The sequence below is a fragment of the Pleurodeles waltl genome, chromosome 3_1, assembly GCF_031143425.1.
Source record: "Pleurodeles waltl isolate 20211129_DDA chromosome 3_1, aPleWal1.hap1.20221129, whole genome shotgun sequence".
In the NCBI taxonomy this organism is placed as follows: domain Eukaryota; kingdom Metazoa; phylum Chordata; class Amphibia; order Caudata; family Salamandridae; genus Pleurodeles; species Pleurodeles waltl.
In genome coordinates, this window is record NC_090440.1 from 1,691,161,876 (window position 1) to 1,691,184,720 (window position 22,845).

The 22,845-nt window shown below is 45.6% G+C and overlaps 1 protein-coding gene across 1 annotated transcript in view; it reads right to left on the bottom strand.

The window, feature by feature from the left end:
• MCM3AP (minichromosome maintenance complex component 3 associated protein) overlaps positions 1 to 22,845 on the bottom strand; it is a 619,735-nt gene that overhangs the window by 190,609 nt on the left and 406,281 nt on the right. Inside the window, exons 21-22 of the mRNA XM_069225490.1 lie at positions 18,360 to 18,513; positions 10,937 to 11,201 (exon numbers count right to left, since the gene is read on the bottom strand). Of these exons, the coding sequence (XP_069081591.1) occupies positions 10,937 to 11,201; positions 18,360 to 18,513 (419 nt within the window). The remainder of the gene's footprint in view (positions 1 to 10,936; positions 11,202 to 18,359; positions 18,514 to 22,845) is intronic.

Genomic DNA, 22,845 nt, shown 5'->3' on the forward strand with positions numbered 1-22,845 from the left:
ATAGGCAACACCCCAACCGGATGTAAGGACACACATTATTATATACACATTAGCAATCAGGAAATATCATAGTAAGCAATAGGCATTGGTAAAAGCAATAGCAAACAAAGAAGGCCCTGGCAGAGGGTCAAACCATATTCTAAAAAAGTAGAATATGAAAGTTTGTCCCCCACCCAAGGAAGGGGAAACAATAGAGGGGAGCTGGAGGAACTAGGAACTCCAAGAGGTAAGTACCAGGTTTTCCCCAAAACCAACAGAAGGACTCTGGAAAAGGACTGTGCAAGACCCAGACAAGACTGGAAGATACCAAAGGTGGATCCTGACAGACGAAGAGCTACAAAGGAAGGGGACCAAGTCCAGTTCAAGTTTGAGTGTCTGGCTGCGGCAAGAGCCACTACCCACCCTTCTGTGGATGCAGGACTAGGTCGACGGTTGATGAAGTCAGCAGTGCAGCACAGGAGCAGAAGAGGAGTTCCAAAAGTGATGCAAGTGATGTCCCACATCGCCGGTCATGATGCAGTCAGTCAGTGGTGCTGGAAAACCACCAATAAGCCGTGGCAAATACAGAAGACGGAAAAGAAGGTTTGCAAGGCTGAAGAGGACCAGCAAGGTCCAGGAGACTCAATCCAAGGAGGGGGATCCAAGGTGACATCACCTGCCTGACCTGTCCACTTAGAGGCTCCTGTGGGACCTCTACCCACCTTGGATTCAAGATGGAAGACTCAAATGGCCACCTGGAGGATCTCTGCGCACCACCCCTGTTTTGTGCAGAGCAGGGACCAGGGGTCCCTGGATTGGTGCAAACCGGTTTATGCAAGGAGGGCACCAAATGTGCCCTTCAAAGCATACCTGTGGCTTGGGAAGGCTACCCCTCCCTAGCCATGTAACACCCATTTCCAAGAGAGAGGGTATTACCTCCCTCTCCCGCAGGAAATCCTTTGTTCTGCCTTCTTGTGCCGCAGCTGGTCAAGCAGATGGAGGATAGAAACCTATGTGAGGGGTGGCAGCAGAACGGGCTGCCCAGAACACCTAATACGACTAGAAGGAGCAATGCTGGGAGTCCTCTAAGGAGCCTCAAGAATGCATGGGTTCATACAACCAATAATGGCAACAGTATTGGGGTATGATTCTGACATGTTTGATACAAAACATGCCGAGGTTCGGAGTTACCATTATGTAGCTGGACACAGGTAGTGTGACCTGTGTCCAGTACACGGGTAATATAGCTTCCCTGCACTTACGAAGTCCAGTGTAATGGAGCTGGAGTTTGAAGGGGCACCTCGGCTCATGCTGGGTTGCCCTCACACACAGGTACCTGCACCCTGCCCTCTGGGCTAGGAGGGCCTACCATAGGGGTGACTTACAGTGACCTGGTGCACTTACCTTTAGTGAAAGGGGTGCACGCACCTTTTCACCCAGGCTGCAATGGCAGGCATGCAGACACATTTTGCATGGGCTCCCATGGGTGGCACAATACATGCTGCAGCCCCTGGGGAACCCCTGGTGCACCAATGCCCTGGGTACCTAACCACCTTATACTAGAGACCTATATGGGGGCACCATTATGTCAATTGTGGGGTGTGCTAAGTCCTAAGCAACCAAGTTTTGAGGGAGAGAGCAGAGCACAGTCACTGGGGTCCTGGTTAGCAGGATCCGAGTCAACACGGTCAAAACACACTGACAGCAGGCAAAAAGTGAGGGTAACCATGCCAAAAAGAGCACTTTCCTACCACTCCCCCAAAACGAAGGACAATAAGGCTAACCTTGTCGAGTTGAGGCTTCTTTGTCCAAGTGGAAATATCTGCAGAGTCCATCTGCACTGGGGTGGTTACTCCCAGGTTTATGTTTCACTGTACAGTCCATTCCCTGTAAGGATATGGACGACCTCAAAAGTTTGGAGTTTTCATCTTTCATTTGTTTTAACCATAAGAGGGGCTTGTGGAGAAGGAGATAACACAATCACTGTGGTCCTAGTTAGCAGGATCCCAGTGAAAAGAGTCCAAGCATACTGATAGCAGGCAAAAAATGGTAACAATGCCAAAAAGAGGGTACTTTCCTACACAAATCCCCCACCAAACTAAGGACAATAAGGTTGACCTTGTCCAGTTGAGTCTTCATTGTCTAAGTGGAAATATCTGGCGAGTCCATCTGCACTGGAGTGGTTACTCCCAGGTCTATGTTCCACTGTGTAGTCCATTCCACGTAAGGATATGGACCACCTCAAAAGTTTGGGATTTTCACCTTTCATATGTTTTAACCCTAGGAGGGGCTTGTGGTCTGTTTGAACGAGGAAGTGAGTGCCAAACAAGTATGGCCTCAGCTTCTTCAAAGCCCAAACCACAGCAAAGGCCTCCGTCTCTACGGCTGACCAACACTGTTCGCTTGGGGTCAACCTTCTGCTAATGAACGTTACAGGTTGATCCTGGCCCTCTACATTTAGCTAAGATAGTACTGCCCCTATCAGTACCTCAGAAGTATCTGTCTGCACAATAAATTGCTTGGAGTAGTCAGGGCTTCTTAAAATAGGAGCAGAACACATGTCCTGTTTAAGGTCATCTAAAGCTTTTTGGCAGCTAGCTTTCTTGGGCATCCTTTTAGAGGTGAAATCAATTAAAGGGGCTGCAATGGAGCCATATGTCTTAATAAACCTCCTGTAGTACCCTGTCAGGCCTAGGGAGGCTCTGACTTGGGTATGTGTGGTAGGGACAGTCCAATCCAGAATGGTCTGTATTTTGCCCTGTAGTGGTTGAATCTGGCCTCCACCTACCAGGTGGCCCAGATAAACCCCTTTTCCCTGCACTAACTGGCTCTCGAGGCCTTGATGGTGAGGCCTGCTTTCTGCAGGGCCTCAAATACATTACCAAGGGGGTCCTCCCAGGTGGAGCTAAAGACAGCAATATCATCAAGATAAGCTGCACTGAAGCTTTCCAGGCCTTGGAGAACTTTGTTCCCCAACCTCTGGAATGTGGCAGGGGCATTCTTTAGTCCAAAAGGCATCACTGTGAAGTGATAGTGGCCACTAGGAGTGGAGAGTGCTGTTTTTGATTTGGCATCTTCTGACAACGTAATCTGCCAGTAGCCAGCAGTCGGTCAAAAGTGCTCAGGTACTTGGCAGAAGACAGTGTATCTATAAACTCATCTGCCCTTGGGATAGGATGAGCATCTGTTTTAGTCACAGTATTGAGACCCCTGCAATCCACACAAAACCTCATCTTCTTTTACCTTTTTGAAGTGTGGTTTTGGGACAAGGACTACAGGACTAGCCCAGGGGCTGTCAGAGGGCCCCAGTAACTTCCAGGTCTAACATCTTTTGCAACTCAGATTTGATGCACTCCCTGACATGATCAGGCTGCCTGTAAATTTTACTTTTAGCAGGCAGGCTGTCACCTGTGTCAATGGTGTGTTTACACTATTTGGTTTGACTAGGGGTTAGGGAGAACAGTTCAGAGAACTGTCCCAGGAGGTTTCTGCAGTCATCTTTTTGTGACTCAGAGGCAGTCTGCCAGCACAACCCCATCTACTGAACCATTGACTGTATTGTGGGAGAAGAGGTCAGAGAGAGGGCCATTCTCTTCTTCCTGTCCCTTATCAGTTGCCATGAGCAAGGTGATGTCAGACCGGTCATAGTAGGGTTTCAGGTGGTTCACATGAAGCACCCTGTGGGGGCTTCTTTGAGTGCCTAGGTCAACCAAGTAGGTGACCTCACCCTTTTTCTCCACAACAGTGTATGGTCCACTCCATTTGTCTTAGAGTGCCCTGAGAGCCACAGTTTCCAGGACCCACAGTTTCTGTCCTGGCTGGTAGACAGTCAGCACAGCCTTCTGGTCATGCAATTGTTTTTGCAACTCCTGGCTGGCATGGAGGTTTTTTGGAGGCCCTCTTCATGTACTAGATCATCCTAGATCTGAGGCCTAGTACATAGTCCACAATGTCCTGTTTTGGAGGCTTGAGAGGTTGCTCCCAGCATTCTTTTACAAGAGCAAGGTGATCCTTAAAAGGGTGTCCAAACAGAAGTTCAAAGGAGCTGTAGCCCACTTCCTTCTGAGGAACCTCCCTATAGGCAAAGAGGAGGCAAGGTAACAGGACATCCTTCCTCCTTCTGAGTATCTGAGAGAGTCCCATTATCGTGCCTTTGAGAGTTTTATTAAACCTCTCAACTAGTCCATTTGCTTCTGGATGGTAAGGGGTTGTGAATTTATAAGTTCCACCACACTCCTTCCACATGGCTTTAAGGTAAGCAGACATGAAGTTTGCATCCCTGTTTGATACCACCTCTTTAGGAAAACCCACCCTGGAGAAAATTACCAGGAAGGCGTTGGCCACTGCAGGAGCTGTAGTGGTCCTAAGAGAAATGGCCTCTGGATATCTGGTGGCATGGTCCAAACCATCAATATAAATCTATTACCAGAGGCTGTTGGAGGGTCCAGAGGGCCAACAATATCCACCCCAACCCTCCCAAAGGGCACCCCAACCACTATAGTGGAATTAAAGGGGCCTTTGTGGTGCCATCTGTCTTGCCACTGGCTTGACAAGTGACACATGAGCAACAAAATTCCTTGGTGTCTTCTGACATATGGGGACAGTGAAATTGAAGACAAGCCTGTCTCAAGTCGTGCTTTGCTCCAAGTGACCAGCAAGGGGAATATCATGTGCTAGAGTTAACAGGAATTCCCTAAACTTCAGAGGGATAACCAGTCTCTTGGTGCAGCAGGTTTAAGGTCTCTTGCTTCTGAGTATAGGAGGCTGTTGTCCCAGTACACCTTATGGGTGCCACTGATAGCCACTGCCTCTTGTGCTGCAGCTTGCTGCCTTAAGCTCTCCAGTGTGGGACAGTTTTTCTGTTCCCTACTGAGTTCCTCCCTGGTGGGCCCCCTGCACCCAAGAGCTCAGTTGTGTTAGCTTGGAGCTCCTCTGGTGTAGGTTCCACCCAAGGGGTAGATTATTTTCCCTTAGGAGTTGAATCCCCACTGGAGGGTGGAGGAGGGGATACCTTTTCACCCTTTCTGCTCTTTTGTTTAAGAGCCTCCTGGGCCATTGTTCCAGGCTCCAGGGCTCCCTGTTTTTATGTTTCTTTGCCTGTGCTCTGTTGAGGGCAAAGATATGCCCAGGAATGCCCAGCATTGCAGCATGGGCCTCCAATTCCACTTCAGCCCAAGCTGAAGACTCCAAGTCATTACCTAGCAGACATTCTACAGGTAGATCAGAGGACACTACAACCTTTTTAGGGCCAGTAACCCCCCAGATGAAATGAATAACTGCCAAGGGGTGGCATAAAGTGTTACCAAGTAGGTGTTGATCAGGAAACACCAGTTTTTCAGTCACCATAGTGACACTGGCACCTGTGTCCCTGTAGGCTTCAGCATCAACACCATTAACGGATGCTGCCTGTACTTATCCATGTTAAGGGGACAGACAGCTAGGGTGGCAAAGTCAATGCCCCATCAGAGACCAAAACAGTCTCAGTGGTCTCCCTGACTAGCCCAGATCCCACTACATTCCCCAAAGTGAACCCAGCTACACTTTTGGACTGACTACTGTTATTGCTAGGGGCACTAGAGGTAGACGTGGTGTTAGTGGTGGTGGGGGCTTGGTGCCCTTCTTAGGACAGGAGCTGTCCCCTGCCCTATGGCCTTTGTTTGTACAAATGTAGCACCAGGGCTTTTTAAAATCTGAGGAAGATGAAGATGATTTATTCCAACCACCAGATGAGTTTTGTGGGCCTGATGAAGGCACTTTAGTTTTATCTTTGTCCCTACCCATATCCTGATGCTTACCCGCTTCTTTCTTGTGGTCACGCCCTGAGTGAGGTTTCCTACTCACCCTGGTGCAGACCCACATGTCTGCCTTCTTTCCCAATTCTTGTGGAGAGATCAGATTAGAATACACCAGGTAATGATGCAGCTGATCAGATAAACATTTATTAAAAATGTGCTCTCTCGGAATCAAATTATATAAGCCCTGATAGTCACTCACTTTGCTCCCATGCAACTAGCCTTGCATAGCTTTCACAGAACAGTCCACAAAATCTAATCAATCTTGGGAGCACTCCTTTTTGGTTTCCCTGAACTTGATCCTGTATTGTTCAGTGGTCAAACCAAAACCATCTAACAGTGCACTTTTTAGAGCTGCATGGGTGTCTGCATCTTCCTCTCTGACAGTGAGGAGCTTGGCTCTGCCCTTGTTAGAGAAGGGGAGCCACAAGATTGCTTGCCCACTGCCTTTAGGGGACCTTCTGGACTTTACAGACCCATTTGTAGATGTCATCTCCCACCTTGTAAGGTGGGACTATCTTGCTCAGGTTCCAGTGGTGTTTTCTTCTCGAGGGCGGGGGAGCATCACCACCCCTCCCCCGCCCACTGCAAGCTGCGCAGGAAAAAAAATAGAACGGCAATGAAAAGATTTCATTGCCATTTTATTTTTTCCCTGCAGCAGGCACCAGCCCAGAAACATGCTGTGCGTGTTTTCTGCTGCCAGCAACAGAGGACTGGAGCAGTGCCTGGCAGGGACGCTCCAAAGTGCGCATATCATTTTGGCCAGCTCCTATGCGCCGGCCAAACTGACCTGCACACTTTGAAGCTCTCCACTCAGCTGTTTAAAGACAGCTGGGTGGAGACCAGACATAGACCTCCAAAGCCAGAAGGGGCGTCTAGCCAGGACACTCCATCCAATCCATTCATACTGGTTAACATAATGAAAGCAGCGCCTGGATTGGTTAAAGGAACTCTTCCAGCATCAGAAAGCAGTAGCACACGGAGGAGAACGTTCAAGGGTGAGTCGCTTTTTTTTTGTTTTTTTTTATGTGTAATGCACGTGTGTAATGTTATGTACTTGTGTAGTGCATACGTGTAGTGTTTGTGTTATAGTGTTATTTTAGGTCGGAGGGATGGTTTACGTTTGGGTTTTTGAGGGAGGGGGGCTTTTTTTTTTATTCCCCCAAAGTGGTGGGGCACTTCACTCGCCCCACCACTTTAAGAAGGTACAAGCCATTACTGTCAGGTTCCTAGAATCATAGTAGTCCTCCCTGGTTCTAGTGTCCCTAAAGCTAAGATTGCTGCCACCATGGGGTGCTAACCCCAAACCAGGCCTCTCCTTTTCCACTGCCACGGCCTTCCTATCTAGGGCCAGCGATTTGTTGCTGCTGCAACCTCAGCCTGGCCTCCTCCAACCTCAGTTTCCTAAGCTCCCTATCTAAGGAATCTTCCCCTGAGGTGGAGCAGTGGGTCCCCTCAGATACTAATGAGACATGGGTGTTGACACAAGACAATCTATCCCTCCTCCTAGAAACTCTACGAACCAACCCCCTAGGGATGAAGGTGGGCCTACTGATATGCCCCCCCCCCCCTCACTACCTGCAGTGCTACTAACAGGCTGTGGTGTACCCCAGGTTCCTCCTGACCCTCCCGAATGTAGCCTAAGTCCACCCTGTCTTGGACTGGAGGATCAGTTTCTACTTCTTCCTCCTACTGGCTGCCTACATTGTCCTGGTGAGCCTGGAGGAGTAACCCTAGAATCCGACTCTTATTGGAATTTCTCCCTGTCTTCAGTTTTCAAGTGGCACACATCTCCCTCAGCTCTTGGGAGGTAAGACGCTCATAGTGAGAGTCTGGGGCCTGAGAGTTGTGCTCCACTGAAGACATTCTTGCTAGAGTGGTGTAGGTGTACCTACCTACTCTAACAACTAGGCTTTCTAGAAAAGTTTGGAGCAAGGTCTATGCTAGACCCCTAGCTTCCCAAACTTCGAATACTAAAAATCCTAACAACTAAGTGCAGTGAGTGCCTAACGGCTAGTGTTAGTCTTTCCTGTGGAAAGTGGTGGTAAGGCAATTGGAAGTGCCTTATACCATGGCTGCACCACCAATGTAGGAAGCTGGCTTGGTGTGTGGTGAGCAACTATGGTGTTATCACCTTATACCAGGTCCAGGTATCTCCTATTAGTGAAGTGTAGACAGTGTCTAGGAAGTAAGGGCTCTCTAAAGGTAGCTGTGGATGAGCAGCCAAGACTTATCTAGGAGACATGCAAAGCTTATGCAATTCCACTATAGTCACACAGCACTTACACACATGAAAGAACCACACAGTGTTTAAAAAATAAAGGTACTTCATTATGGTAGCGCAAATACTAAAATACTGTATAGGCAATATCCCAACTGGAGGTAAGTAAACACACTATTATATACACATTGGCAATCCGGAAATAGCATAATAAGCAATAGGCACTGGTAAAAGCAATAGCAAACAGTGAGGGCCCATGGGGACGGCCAAACCATATACTAAAAAAAATTGAATGTGAAAGTCAGTCCCCCATCCTAGGAAGGAGGATCAGTAGAGGGGAGCTGGATGAACTAGGAATGCCAAAAGGAAAGTACCAGGGTGCCCCCAGCGACCAGAAGAGAAGAGTTAAGTACCTGGTTTCCCCCAAAACCAACAGGAGGACTTTGGAAAAGGACTGTGCAACACCCAGACAAGACTGGAAGAAACCAAAGGTGGATCCTGACAGAAGAGGACCTGCAAAGGAAGGGGACCAGGTCCAGAGCTGGAGTGTCTGGCTGTGTTAGGAGCCATTACCCAACCTCCTGTGAATGCAGGACCAGGTCGACGGTGGATGAATAAAGTCAACAGTGCAGCACAGGAGCAGAAGAGAAGTTCCAAAAGTGATGCGGTTGTGTTGTAGTCAAGTCAGTGGTGTTGGAAAACCACCAACAAGCCTTGAAAAATGCAGAAGACGGAAAAGAAGGTTTGCAAGACTGAAAAGGCCCAGCAAGGTCCAGGGGATTCGACCCAAGCAAGGTAGTCCAAGGTGACCCTCAGCTGCTGGAAGAGTCACAAGAAGAGGAGGCAGCCCCCCACAGGCGACCCATGGGCAGCAGGTACAGCAGTCTCAGTGATGCCTACTCAGCACACCTGAAGAAGTGTCCCATGTCCCTGAAGCAGCAGACAGAAGAGATGCTGGAGGCCAGGGCTACACAGAGTCTGAAGAGCCCTTGGAGGAGGAACAAACAAGCCGTGGTAGCTGCAAGAGCTACAGTGCACGGGGGTACTGTGCTGCAAGGAGAGGAAAGGGTTTACCGTCTCCCAAGTTGGATAGCTGGTAGAAAGGACTACGGGGACCACTCCAGACCTGTGATGCAGGATCCAGCAGCTCTGGAGGAGAGAAGATCCACGCAGCTGGTTGTCGCTGCAGTTGGTGCCTGAGGATTCAGGGGATTGACTCCTTCACTTCAAGGGAGATTCCTTCTTACTTCTTGAGCAGGCTGAAGACTTGTCACCCTCAGAGGATGCACAGCAGGGGAAATGTTGCAGTTGCTGGAAACAGCCGGAGAAACAATGATGCAGAGAGGAGTCGTCGCTGGAGTTGCAGATTGTCGGTTCCTGGAGGGTCCAGTTGCCGTCCCAGTGCCCAGAAGATGAAGTAAACAATGCAGAGGAATCCTGCTGGAATCCTGCATGTCGAATCTGAAGGCCGACCCAAGAGGGAGACCCTAAATAGCCCAGGAAGGGGATTGGTCACCTAGCAGGGTGACCACTTATCAGGAGGGGGCTGTGACGTCACCTGCCTGACCTGGCCACTCAGAGGCTCCCAGAAGCCTCTACCCACCTTGGATTCAAGATGGCAGAATCAAGTGGCCACCTGAAGGAGCTCTAGGCACCACCCCTGGTGATGGACAGGGGAGTGGCCACTCCCCTTTCCATTGTCCAGGTTCGCAACCGAGCAGGAGCCAGGGGTCCCTGGACTGGTGCAAACCAGTTCATGCAAGGAGGCTACCACATGTGCCCTTCAAATCATACCCGTGGCTTGGGGAGGCTACCCCTCCTAAGCCATGTAACACCTATTCCCAAGGGAGATGGAGTTACCTCCCTCTCCCTCAGGAAATCCTTTGTTCTGCCTTCCTCTGCCTGAGCTGCTAAAGCAGCAGGAGGGCAGAAACCTGTCTAAGGGGTGGCAGCAGTGCGGGCTGCCTGAAAAAACCCAAGAAGAATAGAAGGAGCAATGCTGGGGGTACTTTAAGGAGCCCCCAGAGTGCATGGAATCATACAACCAACACTGGCAACCGTATGTTTGATACCAAACATGCCGAGGTTCGGAGTTACCATCATGTAGCTGGAAACAGGTAGTGTGACCTGTGTCCAGTAAACAGGTAAAATAGCTCTCCTACACTTACAAAGTTCAGTGTAAAAGAGCTGGAGTTCGTGGGGGCACCTTTACTCATGCTGGGGTGCCCTTGCACACAGGTACATGCACCCTGCCATCTGGGCTAGGAGGGCCTGCCATAGGGGTGACTTACAGTGACCTGGTGCACTGACCTGTAGTGAAAGGGATGCATTTCCCCTTTTCACGCAGGCTGCAATGGCAGGCCTGCAGAGACATTGTGCATGGGCTCCCATGGGTGGCACAATACATGCTGCAGCCCATGGGGAACCCCTGGTGCCCCAATGCCCTGGATACCTAAGTACCATATGCTAGGGACTTATATGGAGGCACCAGTATGCCAATTGTGAAGTGTGCCAAAGCCCACTGCCAGCAGGCAAAAAGTGGGGATAACCATGCCAAAAAGAGGGTACTTTTCTACATCCACTACTTCAGAAAGTGTCAGCATATCTTTAAATTACTTCATATTGTGAATTCTATGTTACCACAGACGTTGCAAATGTACCCTTAACATCTGGAGCAAATATCTACATACCTAAAATTTCCATTAGCAGTTTTTCATACCCAGAAGGTCATGTTATATTCGGATACCAAATACCCACAAACACTGAAACTCTACTCCAATGCTGCCCATATTTGCTCAATTCAGAAAATGCTAGGGTTCCCCTACCTTCAACAGGTGTAACACATTCCCTCCAAATCTTCAGTAAGTATCCACATATCCTTGCAAACTTTACAGCGAGTGCCCATTTTCAGTGCTCCCTATGTTTCTACAGATTAGCAACATACCTTCCTCAACCTCCTCCTCTCTGTCCAAAGATGGGTCTTCCTGGTTGGGCACGAGTATAACCAGTGGTACAACAGGGTGGAATGGCTTGGCCTGCAATAACTGCTTGAGCTGCAGGAGTGCAGACAGCCAGTAAACATCTTCTTCAGCCAGATCCTTTGAAGTGACAGAAGGCGGCAGCAGCAACACCAAGCCACTGGTGCCCAGCAGATCCTTCCGGGTCTCAGACTGTTCAAGCTCCACATTGCTAAGGGTCCCCACAGCAGTCTGTTTACAAAGAGAGGATAGAGGACATTAAAGCAGAGGTAAAAATAGAATTTATTTAGACTGGCAGGTGGGGCCTATAAAAATAAAAGTGTACACCAGGCAAGTCTAAAGAATAAACAAGAAAGAAGCGCAATAAATGGCACAAACGCCATATTCACTGCTAGAAAGAGGTAAAACGTCCAATTGTTACCAAGCTAAGCCATCACTCAGTCTGCAAAGCTGTCTTCCAAATGCTAAAGTTTTGAAGGAGCAGCAGCAAAATTAAGAAAATGCTTCCACTCATTCCATGCTATACACAGGCAGCTCGTAGGAAGTCTTGGTGGGAGATCACCTTTGATACCTATATTATTGGCCACAATGCCCCAGGATGTGACAAACCACAAGTTACCTAGAATATATTACCCATGTTAGAACCTACAACAATTTCATTAGAAAGTCCTCAGCACCTTACAAATTGGAGGCATCAGACACAAGCACAGGGTACAACAATGAAAAGTAAGACTTAGGGCCATATGAATCATACAGTTTTTGAGGTCGCTAATGGCCCTATTGGGCCGTTTGCGACCGCCAAATCCCATTACTTCGGCAGGAGGTCTTCCAGAAGTGGTAGTCGGAATGGAGGGTAAATGTTAAGGCTCTCTGTGTACCACTCTTCTGGTCCAGTTAGGGGATGTTTGAAACATTTCTTTCTAGTTTATCCTGACTTTAAGAACTTGAGGTTGTAGCGGCAATGACAGGAACAAAAGTCACTGCAAACAAAGTTTCACGCAAAGACCTTTTTGGGGGAAACTTCAGTGCGCAGAAGCTTTGATACTGTGTTTTCTCAACAGTGGTGAACAGAGCTAGTGAGGGAGTCCCTACTGATCGAAAATGTCATGTGCCATCTTGGGATGGAGACATCGCTTTCTGTTCGCCAGCAGACATCTGCTCAGCTAAACTGACCTACTCTGCTCAACGAGGTGGCTGTCTACCAGAAAGATTTTCTGCTAGCCAGATAACAACTGAGATGTAGATCCTCCTGACACAGGATGCAGGACCACACTCCACGCTAAATTTTGCAGTACCACAAGGTGGTTGTATTGTATGTTAGGACCTCTCCCTCCCCCAGATGACCACCCCTTACCCCACAATTGTGACCCATCTGTCACAATCGTGAAGTGTGCAGGAAAGGAAAAGTGGCCTGTCGTATATTAGGTTGGCACTCTTCTGCCAACACCTGAGGTGCTGATCAGTCCCCCTTGTTGTGAGATCTGATCAACATATGAGGCAATCCCAGAGCTGGGTTCCTTAAAACCATAGGTTCCACTGCAGGGCCTGCATGTGGCATCATTCATACAGAAATAGGATACATGCAGCCAGAAGCCCACCAAGCTTCAGAACAATCCACATCAATGGCTTCAAAGCTCGGGAGTCTCCCGTCTGAATCTGGTCTAATGGCAAGTATGTACTGGACACACAACTCAAGCGTAAAATGCCAAACTGAAAGAACAAGTCACACTATCAGAGGGGAATGTTGCACACAGAACATGTCAGACTTATAATTAACTAGTGGTGGGGGGTTGATTGTATGGTCCTGTGGCTTCCGCATGTAGACCTACCATGATAACGACGCTGTCCAGATTAATGCTGCATGGAGATGGAATGTGGCTGAGTGAAAGTCCCTCCCCCTCCCCAAACACACACATAGCATTGCATGTAGCTATATGCTGCATCAGGCCCCGTTCCAGGAATTTTCATCTGGGTGGACCAAGGTTACGTTTGGGTGGGCCAATAAGGGCCCAATTTTTGTCAATTCTGGAGGTAGTCTACAAGCCGAAGATTTACATCATATCTTCTTCCAAACAGGTATACAGTGCATCTAGAGAGTTATGTGAGAGTAAGAACTGATGTCTACTCAATATCCCCAACCCTTATAATTTCAGGCAAGCCGGGCTTCAACAATAGCACCAGAATTCCAAGCAAACTGTAATAGTAGTTCAAGGTTAGGGAGGTACCTGTTACCACAACCAAGAACCGACATTTTGCACCAGGAAGACTGGCTACTTCTTGCAATTTGCCCAACATCTATTTCTTTATATACTGTGAACTTTGTAACTGTGTATTTTCATGTCATTCTTTTGCTGTGTACTTCCCTTTATAAAAAATGTATAAACAACAATACACTTGGAAAAAAAGAAACCTGTATTGTTGACAACTCAGAATAATTTCCATGGCAGACAAGTGTAAAACCAGTAGTTGCAGTCAAACAGGTAACCTTCTGGGGCCGTATTACACAGAGTGCTCCGGGAACAGAAGGGGCAGCAGATGCTTGTGCAGTCCCTTGATAGCACTGGCATTCATGCATAGCCAACGCTATATTCAGAGGACATTTCCTCATTTGCAAAGGGCGAGATCTCATGCAAACAAGGGATTCATTTTGCCTCTTAGCCCGCACATAATATGGATGTGGGTGTAGAGGCAAACAGGCACAAAACATGGGAAACCAAAGCAATGGTCCAGGCTAACAGAATACTCCAGCATGGTTGGGTTTTGTACCAGTCTGAACAGAATGCTCCATAAAGTGCATGTACTTTTCATGGATCAGGTCATGTTGGTTTGTAAAGCGCACTTTCACCCGGGAGGGTATCCTGGTGCGCAGAGCAGGTGTGAGGTTAGCTAAGTTTAGGACCCAATGTGGTTACTCAAAAAGTGAGGTCTTTAGCTTCTTGTGGAATTCAAGAAGTAAGAAGGAGGCTTGTATGTGTAACAGCACACCATTTCATGCTTTAGGAGTGATGTAGAAGGCTAACCTGCAAGATCTGGTTTTTCATGTGCGTGGGATGTGTGCAAATAGGAGCTCTGCTGTGCTGGGGTTACTGGAAGCTTTGTGAAAACAGATGGTAATGTTGAGGGATGCTGGGCCAGCATGCCTCGAAGGTTTGGGTGAGGAGATTGAAATGTGTTCATTTGTGTATGGGTAGCCAGTGTAGCTCCTTGAGGTAAGGTGAGATGTGTGAGTGTTGTGGAAGGTTAGGAGTGGTTCTGGCTACCGAATTCTGGATGTTCTGCACCCTCCTGATGAGATGCTTGTTTATCCTGCCACAGATGGTCTTCTTGTAGTCTAGGTTGTTGGTGGCAAGAGTGTTGGTGATAATTTTCTGCGTGTTAACTGTAAGCCATTTGAAAATTGTCCTCAGCATATTCAGTATTTGGCAGCATAAGGCAATAATGACTTGGGTTGTGATGTTGAGTTTGTAGTTGAAGATGGTTCTTGGCTTGGGTTATTTAGTTCTGAGGTAAGTCTAGATATTAAGCATTAATGCCAATGTGTGTATATAATCCCACATTGCATAACCCGTGGTAGCCCTTTATTGAACTGAATTATGATCAGTCCCATTGTGCATAGATGTGGTTAGACAGAGTATAACTAGGGCTACTGAATGTAGGTGGTAGGGAAGGACCAAATTATGCGTCAGAGTTGACTTAATTATGCAGCAAGAAAAGGCAAATGATGTGGTGTAATGCAGCAATATTTTGTGATAGTATTACTTCATTATTTTGTCACCTTTTTACACTTGTTAACACTGTATGGGCCTAGCTGCACCTCATTAGTACACGTTTAACACACAAGTACAGCAATAAGCAACTGAAAGGTGAACAGCCAACGTTTGCAAAGGGGCTTCAACTGTGTTGCAATGTGTATTGCAGCACTGGTTTGTAACTTTAGAGTCCATTGACCTAGAAACATTTTTTAAATCTGCCGATTATGCAGATGATGGATTATGTAGCAAATGTGGTAAGTACATAATCTTGTGCAAAACACCACAGCCATACAATTTCCCAATTCCAGTGGTGCTGACAATAACATGGGAATATGTAATGTACTGGGACAAGATATCAGAATATGAAGTGCTCACATCGGCAACTCTGCCATACTGGGGAGAACAAATTAATCTCAACACAATATCGTACTTGAGATAACACAGTTATTTACTTCACCACAGCATCTATCAGAAAATAGACAGATGTGCTTAGCCCATGATTCATCAAGGTAAACTACAAGTTCAATTTCACGAATAGTAATTTTACAACTGGAGAAACCGCACATGTGGCAGAGACTACAACCATAAAAAGTTAGGCCTGCTCTATCTTTTTATGTGTAGAGCTCTCCACCCCACCTGCTGTATCTCCAGAGACATAACATTACTGTTAGTAAAAATAAACTCGTAGTTCATGAACACAAAAAAAAATTAGTAAACTTGCACAAAAGTGTAAGTTTACCTTTGTGAATCAGGCTCTTACTCTAGAAGGCATTCTAATTCCATAACTATTCTTTGGGGATATTTATGATTTTCTCGTCCTGGTGGCATGCTCTGCTACTATCTGAATGGTATAATGCATGCCCCATCCTACAGTTTATTATGCGTGCATTTTACAGAAGCTAAAATAAACGCTCTCAGAATCCCCACTGAGACCATAATTGAGGTACAGAAGGCTGATCACAGGCGTGGGCCCTGATGTCACTGTACCTGCTGCATAATTGGCAGGCAAACCTCTGTCTTCACTCTGGGGGACCCACTAATTGCTCGATCCGGGCTTCAGCTTGGAGCCTGGCTTTTGGTCAGCTTGAGTTCTTGTTGAAACCTTGAGCCCATAACGAGCCAAGCTTTCATGTTCCTTCGCCTTCCACCCTCAATCTACCCAGGATGTGGCGTTACGGCGAGAGCTTTCCACCTTTGGAAGTGAACAAGCTAGGTTCGAGTCTCGGTGTTGTCTCAACATCCTTTGATTCTGGGCAAACCTCCAGTGCCTAAAAGAAATGAATGCAACCTTTTGTAATGTAACTGGTTTTCATGTAAAGCGCTTCAATATCCCCAGGTCGAGTTCACACTATTTAAAAACTGCAGAAAACTAAACAAAGAGGTAAAAACAAGGCATTAACATAAAAAGGAGAGACATATAGATAGCCATTTAGTGGCTGATTTGTACAAAATGAAAACAGAAAACCTGTGTAAATTGCAACTTCCCCACTTAAATTGTGTGATCCTGGGCAAATGTTTTACTGCCCCAAAACTAATTTTCTTCATATTTGCCCATGAAAGCTCGTTCAAATACATGATTTAGAAAACAAACTATACAAAAAACTATTGTGTTTGATTGAATAGACTAATGATGCTCTACGATAATCAGGGCCACATACAGGGTCCACGTGACAACTCTCTTGACTGTTGGTTCACTAATGGCACTGTCACCAGTGTGAAGACAGGGGCAGGAATGACTACGCTCATGTTTAAAAACTATCAGTTTTAATAAGTACTTCTGCGTGCAGTGCTATGTTGTGACATATTAATATCAAAGCTTCCATGTGTTAAACACACTTTTTTGAATTCTGAAGAGACTATCATATTTTACGTGATGTTTGTTGTATGTTCTACATAACAAACATGTTCAGGGCACAGCTCATGCATGGGCTCTAAGAGCCAAGCCAGAGTCTGCTCTTAATCGGCTCCCCCTTTTAAAATGTTGGTTCACCCACCTCTATCCCCAACGTAATCTGGGGGTGGGAGACACCTGCCTGGGGCAATTCACTGACCTCTGCAGATGTGCTGCAATTACCGCCACCACCTTGGTGAACACCTGAGTGGCACAATTAAGGTGAAAGGGACCTAAAGGTTCCTACCTTTTTTGGATCCAAGAAGTACGAGGAATAGCAACCACAACTTACTTCTGATGCCAACACTGTCTCACTGGCTCCATTAGCCAGAAGAGCCAGGACCTTCCAGTTGCAACAGCGAGAGGTGGTCCGAGGACTGCTGAATGATAGGGCACAGCCCAGCTGGACAATCTGAAGCACCCATTTATCGAAAGTGATTTCCTGCCATTGGCGCAGGTGGTGCCGGATCCTGCCAGCAAATGGGTGCCCTAATGGTAGATGGACAAACTAAAGACGCTTTGATGTTGTGAGCGAGATGCATGCACTCGCAGGCTCAACCCTAAAAAGGGGTTAAGTACAAGAACCCAAAGTTCCAGGCAGGCAACAGGGCAATTTCATGCACAACCGGGTTACTTACAATAAATTATTTTTATAAAGTGATAAATGATGCACTTTTGCCATCTCTAAGTACAGTAAATAACAAATGTTACTGTTATTACTCAGGTTATGGTACTCAATTTACCCACCTGCAAAAGATGGAAAAAACGCATCATTATTTACTATATTCAAACAAATTCAACTTGGGATGAAAACTCCCCTGCTTGGTGCATGCATCTTTGTTGAAGAGTAAGTTAGCTAGAAACTTTGGTAACCTCATGATTATAGAAATATCTGTTAAAAACTATGGCTATTGAAGTTCTCTAGGGAGCAAGCATGGGTCAGGCACTCTCGCTATGTACAATGGTATGCTGTTCTATACGGCGCACCATTTTCAAAGGGCGCAGATCTACGGCAAGAAGTGTGGCTGGAGTAAAATTCACCCTGGCTCGGGAATTTGAGATACATGAAAGAGCGCCACCGCCAGCCAGTCCCTCCCCTTCTGACTGGCTTGGGGAACAGGGAACACTGCACAAAGCAACTACCATCGGAGCCCAGCGCAGACCCTTTAATTATGTAAAATTACTATCAAGACCACTGAGATCAAAGGGGGGCAGTGGGTGACGAGGATATCCAAAATGAGTACAAGGGCAAGGCAACACAGCCTCATAGGGTGACCAGATTAAAAAAACAAAAATCCAGGACATTTCTCAAACATTGAAGGGCTACAATTTTACACTATCCGAGTGCCACAGATTGACAGCGCTCGTCAACATAGAAATACAGAATAGGTATTAAAATACATTCAATGCAATTTTTAAACCCAGTATCATATCTATTAATTCAATTGTTTTTTAGAACATTTGCTAACTAGCTCTGCTCTGGAACACAGAAAAACGCGCCTCTCACTCTTTTCAGTCGACCCTCTATAAACCGGGACGAGAGCCGAATTTGCCGAAATCTGACAGGACAGACCTGGTGGAAAACAGGGAATGTACCAGCAAATCCGGGACGCAGGTCACCCTGAAGACTTTGGTTCCAATACGGTTTTTCATCTGTTTCTCTATCACATACAAACTCACATGTGCATGCACACACGCCATACGCACACAGTTCCCTCTCTCATCCTCGGGCAGTTAATACTTTACCTTCACGCACACGTGCACCCGCACAGGCTGCTCCTCGCGCCGCCCCACCGCTTTGAAAGCTGCCAGTGTCTGTATTCTGTTCTCTGCGTCCGCAGCGCGTGGCGCGGATTCTTCCTCTCTCGTGAATTTGGCTTTCAGCCATTCTGACAGTAACCTGCACAGAGAGCAAGAGTGAGTGCTATTGAATAAAACAGGCTCTGAACCCCAACAGAGGACGCGCTGCTCTTACTGATAAATATTTTAAAGGGGTTAGGAGAGAGTTTCACATGTTCCTACTTTGTCAAGAAAATGTAGCGCACAGATTTGTCAATACTCTAGCTGTAATTTCTACCACGGTGGCACCAAGATTTGCAAAATGCGCCTGTGCTTGAGCTATCTGGCAAACCCTTAATAGTCACTTCGAATGCACAAAATCAATGAACTGGGATAACAAGAAAGTTCCTATCTAATTGAATTCAACAAAACATTGTGTAAACAAACATTTTGAAAACAGGTGAGAAACAGACAGGTGTGAGACCCCATGAACCTACCAGAATCTTGCTCGACTGGGGCCCCAAAATTCAACCAGAACATCAAAAGATCTACGTGCTTCATGTATAAAGACACATTTGCAAACCAAGATATGCAACTTCCACGCTTCTGTTTGTGAAAGGGGCTGTACCAATATGTTGCATCGCTAACTGCGCATATGCAGGGCAAATGTATCAGACCAATGAATATTAATTAGATGGGTCCCAATTGCAAACTCAACTGAATGGGGGGAGGGGGAGAGGGGTGGTGGCCTGCAAGGGGCAGCAGGCCATTATCCTAGAATTTGCTATCAAAAACTGTAAACTTTTTTGTTTTATAGCCTAAGTCCAATAAAGTGACCAGTCCAGCTTTAAAAAAACAGGTTTCCTGTAGAAAGGTTTTGCCAGTAGGAAGCACTCTGTTTTTGTGGTTGTAGGATGAAAACACGCATGCAATTAGAACACAATGCAATTACAATGCAGTGACTTTACCACGCATACCATTACAACAAAAAAGTATATTGAAGGTAAGTGAAAACCCTTGAAAATATAAATATATATATATATAAATATATATATATATATATACACACACACACACATATATGGAAAATGTCACTTACTCAGTGTACATCTGTTCGTGGCATGTTCCGCTGCCGATTCACATCCTGTGCATACGTCTGCCATCTAGTGTTGGGCTCAGAGTGTTACAAGTTGTTTTTCTTCGAAGAAGTGTTTTCGAGTCACGGGATCGAATGACTCCTCCTCTTCGGCTCCATTGCGCATGGGCATCGACTCCATGTTAGATTGTTTTCCCGCAGAGGGTAAGGTAGGAGTGATAGAGTATAAAGAAAAGAGATGTCCATGCTAATGGAATGGTAAATATATATATATATATATATATATATATATATATATATATATATATATATATATATATATATATATATATATATATATATATATACAAATGTGGTTAACTTAAACGACTACAGGCTTCCGGGGAGGTGGGAGGGTGCATGTGAATCTGCAGCGGAACATGCCACGAGCAGATGTACACTGGGTAAGTGGCATTTTCCGTTTGATGGCATGTGTAGCTGCAGATACACATGCTGTGCATAGACTACAAAGCAGTTAGTCCTCCCATAGAAGCAGTGGTTAGCCTATAGGAGTTGAAGTTGTTTGAAATAATGTTCTGAGTACAGCTTGACCTACTGTGGCTTGCTGTGTTGCTAAAACATCTACATAATAGTGTTTAGTAAATGTACGTGGTGTTGACCAAGTAGCTGCTTTACAAATTTCAGCCATTGGGATATTTCCTAAGAAGGCCATTGTAGGACCTTTCTTCCTTGTGCTTTAGGAACAACTAGGAGTTGTCTTTTAGCTGTAAGGTAACATGTTTGGATGCATTTTACTATCCATCTTGCTAAACCTTGTTTTGAAATGGGGTTACCATTATGAGGATTTTTGAAAAGCTATAAATAGCTGTTTAGTTTTCCTGAGAGGTTTTGTTCTATCTATGTAGTACATTTGAGCTCTTTTAATGTCTAATGTATGCATAGCTCTTTCTGCTGCAGAATCTGATTGTGGGAAGAAGACTGGTAGTTCCACTGTTTGATTGATATGAAAAGGTGATACTACTTTAGGAAGAAATTTAGGGTTAGTTCGTAGTACAACTTTATGTTTGTGTAGCTGTGTGAATGGTTCTTCAATAGTGAAAGCTTAAATTTCACTAACTCTTCGCAATGATGTAATTGCGACTAGGAAGGCAACTTTCGATGTTAAAAATTGATTCTGACATGAGTGCATGGGTTCAAATGGTGGGCCCATAAGTCGCGTAAGCACTATGTTTAAATTCCAAGAAGGAACTGGAGGTGTTCCGGGTGGAATGATGCATTTTAAGCCTTCCATGAAGGTTTTGATACCAGGTACTCTAAATAAAGACGTGCACAGTATATTTTGCAAATATGCAGAAATTGCAGTGAGATTTATTTTTATGGAAGAGAATGGTAGATTTGGTTTTTGCAAATGAAGCAAATAACATACAATATGTTGTATTGATGCTGAAAGAGGGGCAATTTGTTTAGACTGACAGTAATATACAAATATTTTCCATTTGTTTGCATAACACTTCCTGGTAGTGGGTTTTCTTGCTTGTTTAATTACTTCCACACATTCAGTTGGTAATTATAAATACCCAAATTCTATGATCTCAGGAGCCAAATTGCTAGATTGAGTATGGTGGGATTTGGTGCCTGATCTGACCTTTGTTTTGTGTCAACAGATCTGGTCTGTTTTGGAGTTTGGAGTGTGGTACTACTGACAGGTCTTTTAGTGTTGTGTACCACGGTTGGCGTGCCCACGTTGGCGCTATGAGTAGCAGATTGAGCGTGTTTTGACGCAATTTTTTGACTAGAAATGATATGAGTGGGAGAGGGGGAAAAGCGTAAGCAAATATCCCTGACCAATTCATCCATAGAGCATTGCCCTTGGATAGGGGATGTGGGTATCTGGATGCGAAGTTTTGTCATTTTGCGTTTTTTCGCTGTTGGTGAACAGATCTATGTCTGGTGTCCCCCATTGTTGAAAGTATTTTAGAAGTACTTGATGGTTAATCTCCCACTTGTGTGTCTGTTGATGATTTCTGCTGAGAACATCCACTAACTGGTTGTGTATCCCTGGAATGTATTGTGCTACCAGGTGAATTTGATTGTGTATTGCCCATTTCCAAATTTTTTTGAGTTAGGAGGGAGAGTTGGGACGAATGTGTACCTCCTTGTTTGTTTAGGTAATACATGGCGGTCATGTTGTCTGTTTTGATCAGGACATTCTTGTGAATAAGGAGAGGCTGAAAAGCTTTGAGCGCTAGGAAGACAGCGAACAGCTCTAAGTGATTTATGTGTAGCTGTTTGTGTTGTGAATCCCATTGTCCTTGAATGTTGTAAATTGTTGAGGCGAGCTCCCCAGCTAATCATTGATGTATCTGTTGTAACTATGGTCTGAGGCACATAGTCTTGAAACGGCCGTCCTTTGTTTAGATTTGTGGAATTCCACCACTGAAGGGACATGTATGTTTGGTGGGCTATCAACACTAGATCTTGAAGTTGACCCTGTGCTTGTGACCATTGTTGTGCAAGGCACTGTTGCAAGGGCCGCATGTTTAGCCTTGCAAATGGAACAGTTGCAATACATGATGCCATCATACCTAATAGTCTCATGACAAATTTGACAGTGTATTGTTAACCTGTCAGTATTTGTGCTAATATATTGAGGAATGCTTGTATTCTGTGCGTATTTGGACTTGCAAGCGCTTTTTGAGTATTTAGTATTGCCCCTAAATACTGTTGTATTTGCGCAGGCTGTAGTTGTGACTTCTGGTAGTTTATTGAGAAGCCTAGCATGTGCATGGTTTGTATTACATAATGCGCATGGTTTTGACACTGCGTATGATTGTTTGATTTTATTAGCCAATCGTCGAGATATGGAAAGACATGTATGTGTTGTCTTCTTAGGTAGGCTGCGACTACCGCTAGGTATTTTGTGAATACCGTTGGAGCTGTTGTTATTCCAAAGGGTAACACTTTGAACTGATAGTGCTTTCCTTGAATGACAAACCTAAGATATTTTCTGTGGGCAGGATGGATGGGTATGTGAAAAATACACATCTTTGAGGTCTAATGTTGCCATGAAATCGTGTTGCTGAAGTAGTGGGGTTACATCCTGTAGTGCTACTATATGAAAGTGGTCTGACAGAATGTAAAGATTGAGGTTCTGAGATCTAATATTGGCCTTAAAGTGCCATCCTTTTTGGGAATGAGGAAATACAGTGACCAAACTCCCGTTCCTACTTGCTTTTGTGGCACAGGTTCTATTGCTTGTTTGAGTAATAGAGATTTGACCTCTTCTTATAACAGAGTGATATGGTCTGTGGATAGCCTGTGTGGTTTTGGTGGAATGTTTGGTGGAGTTTGTATCAA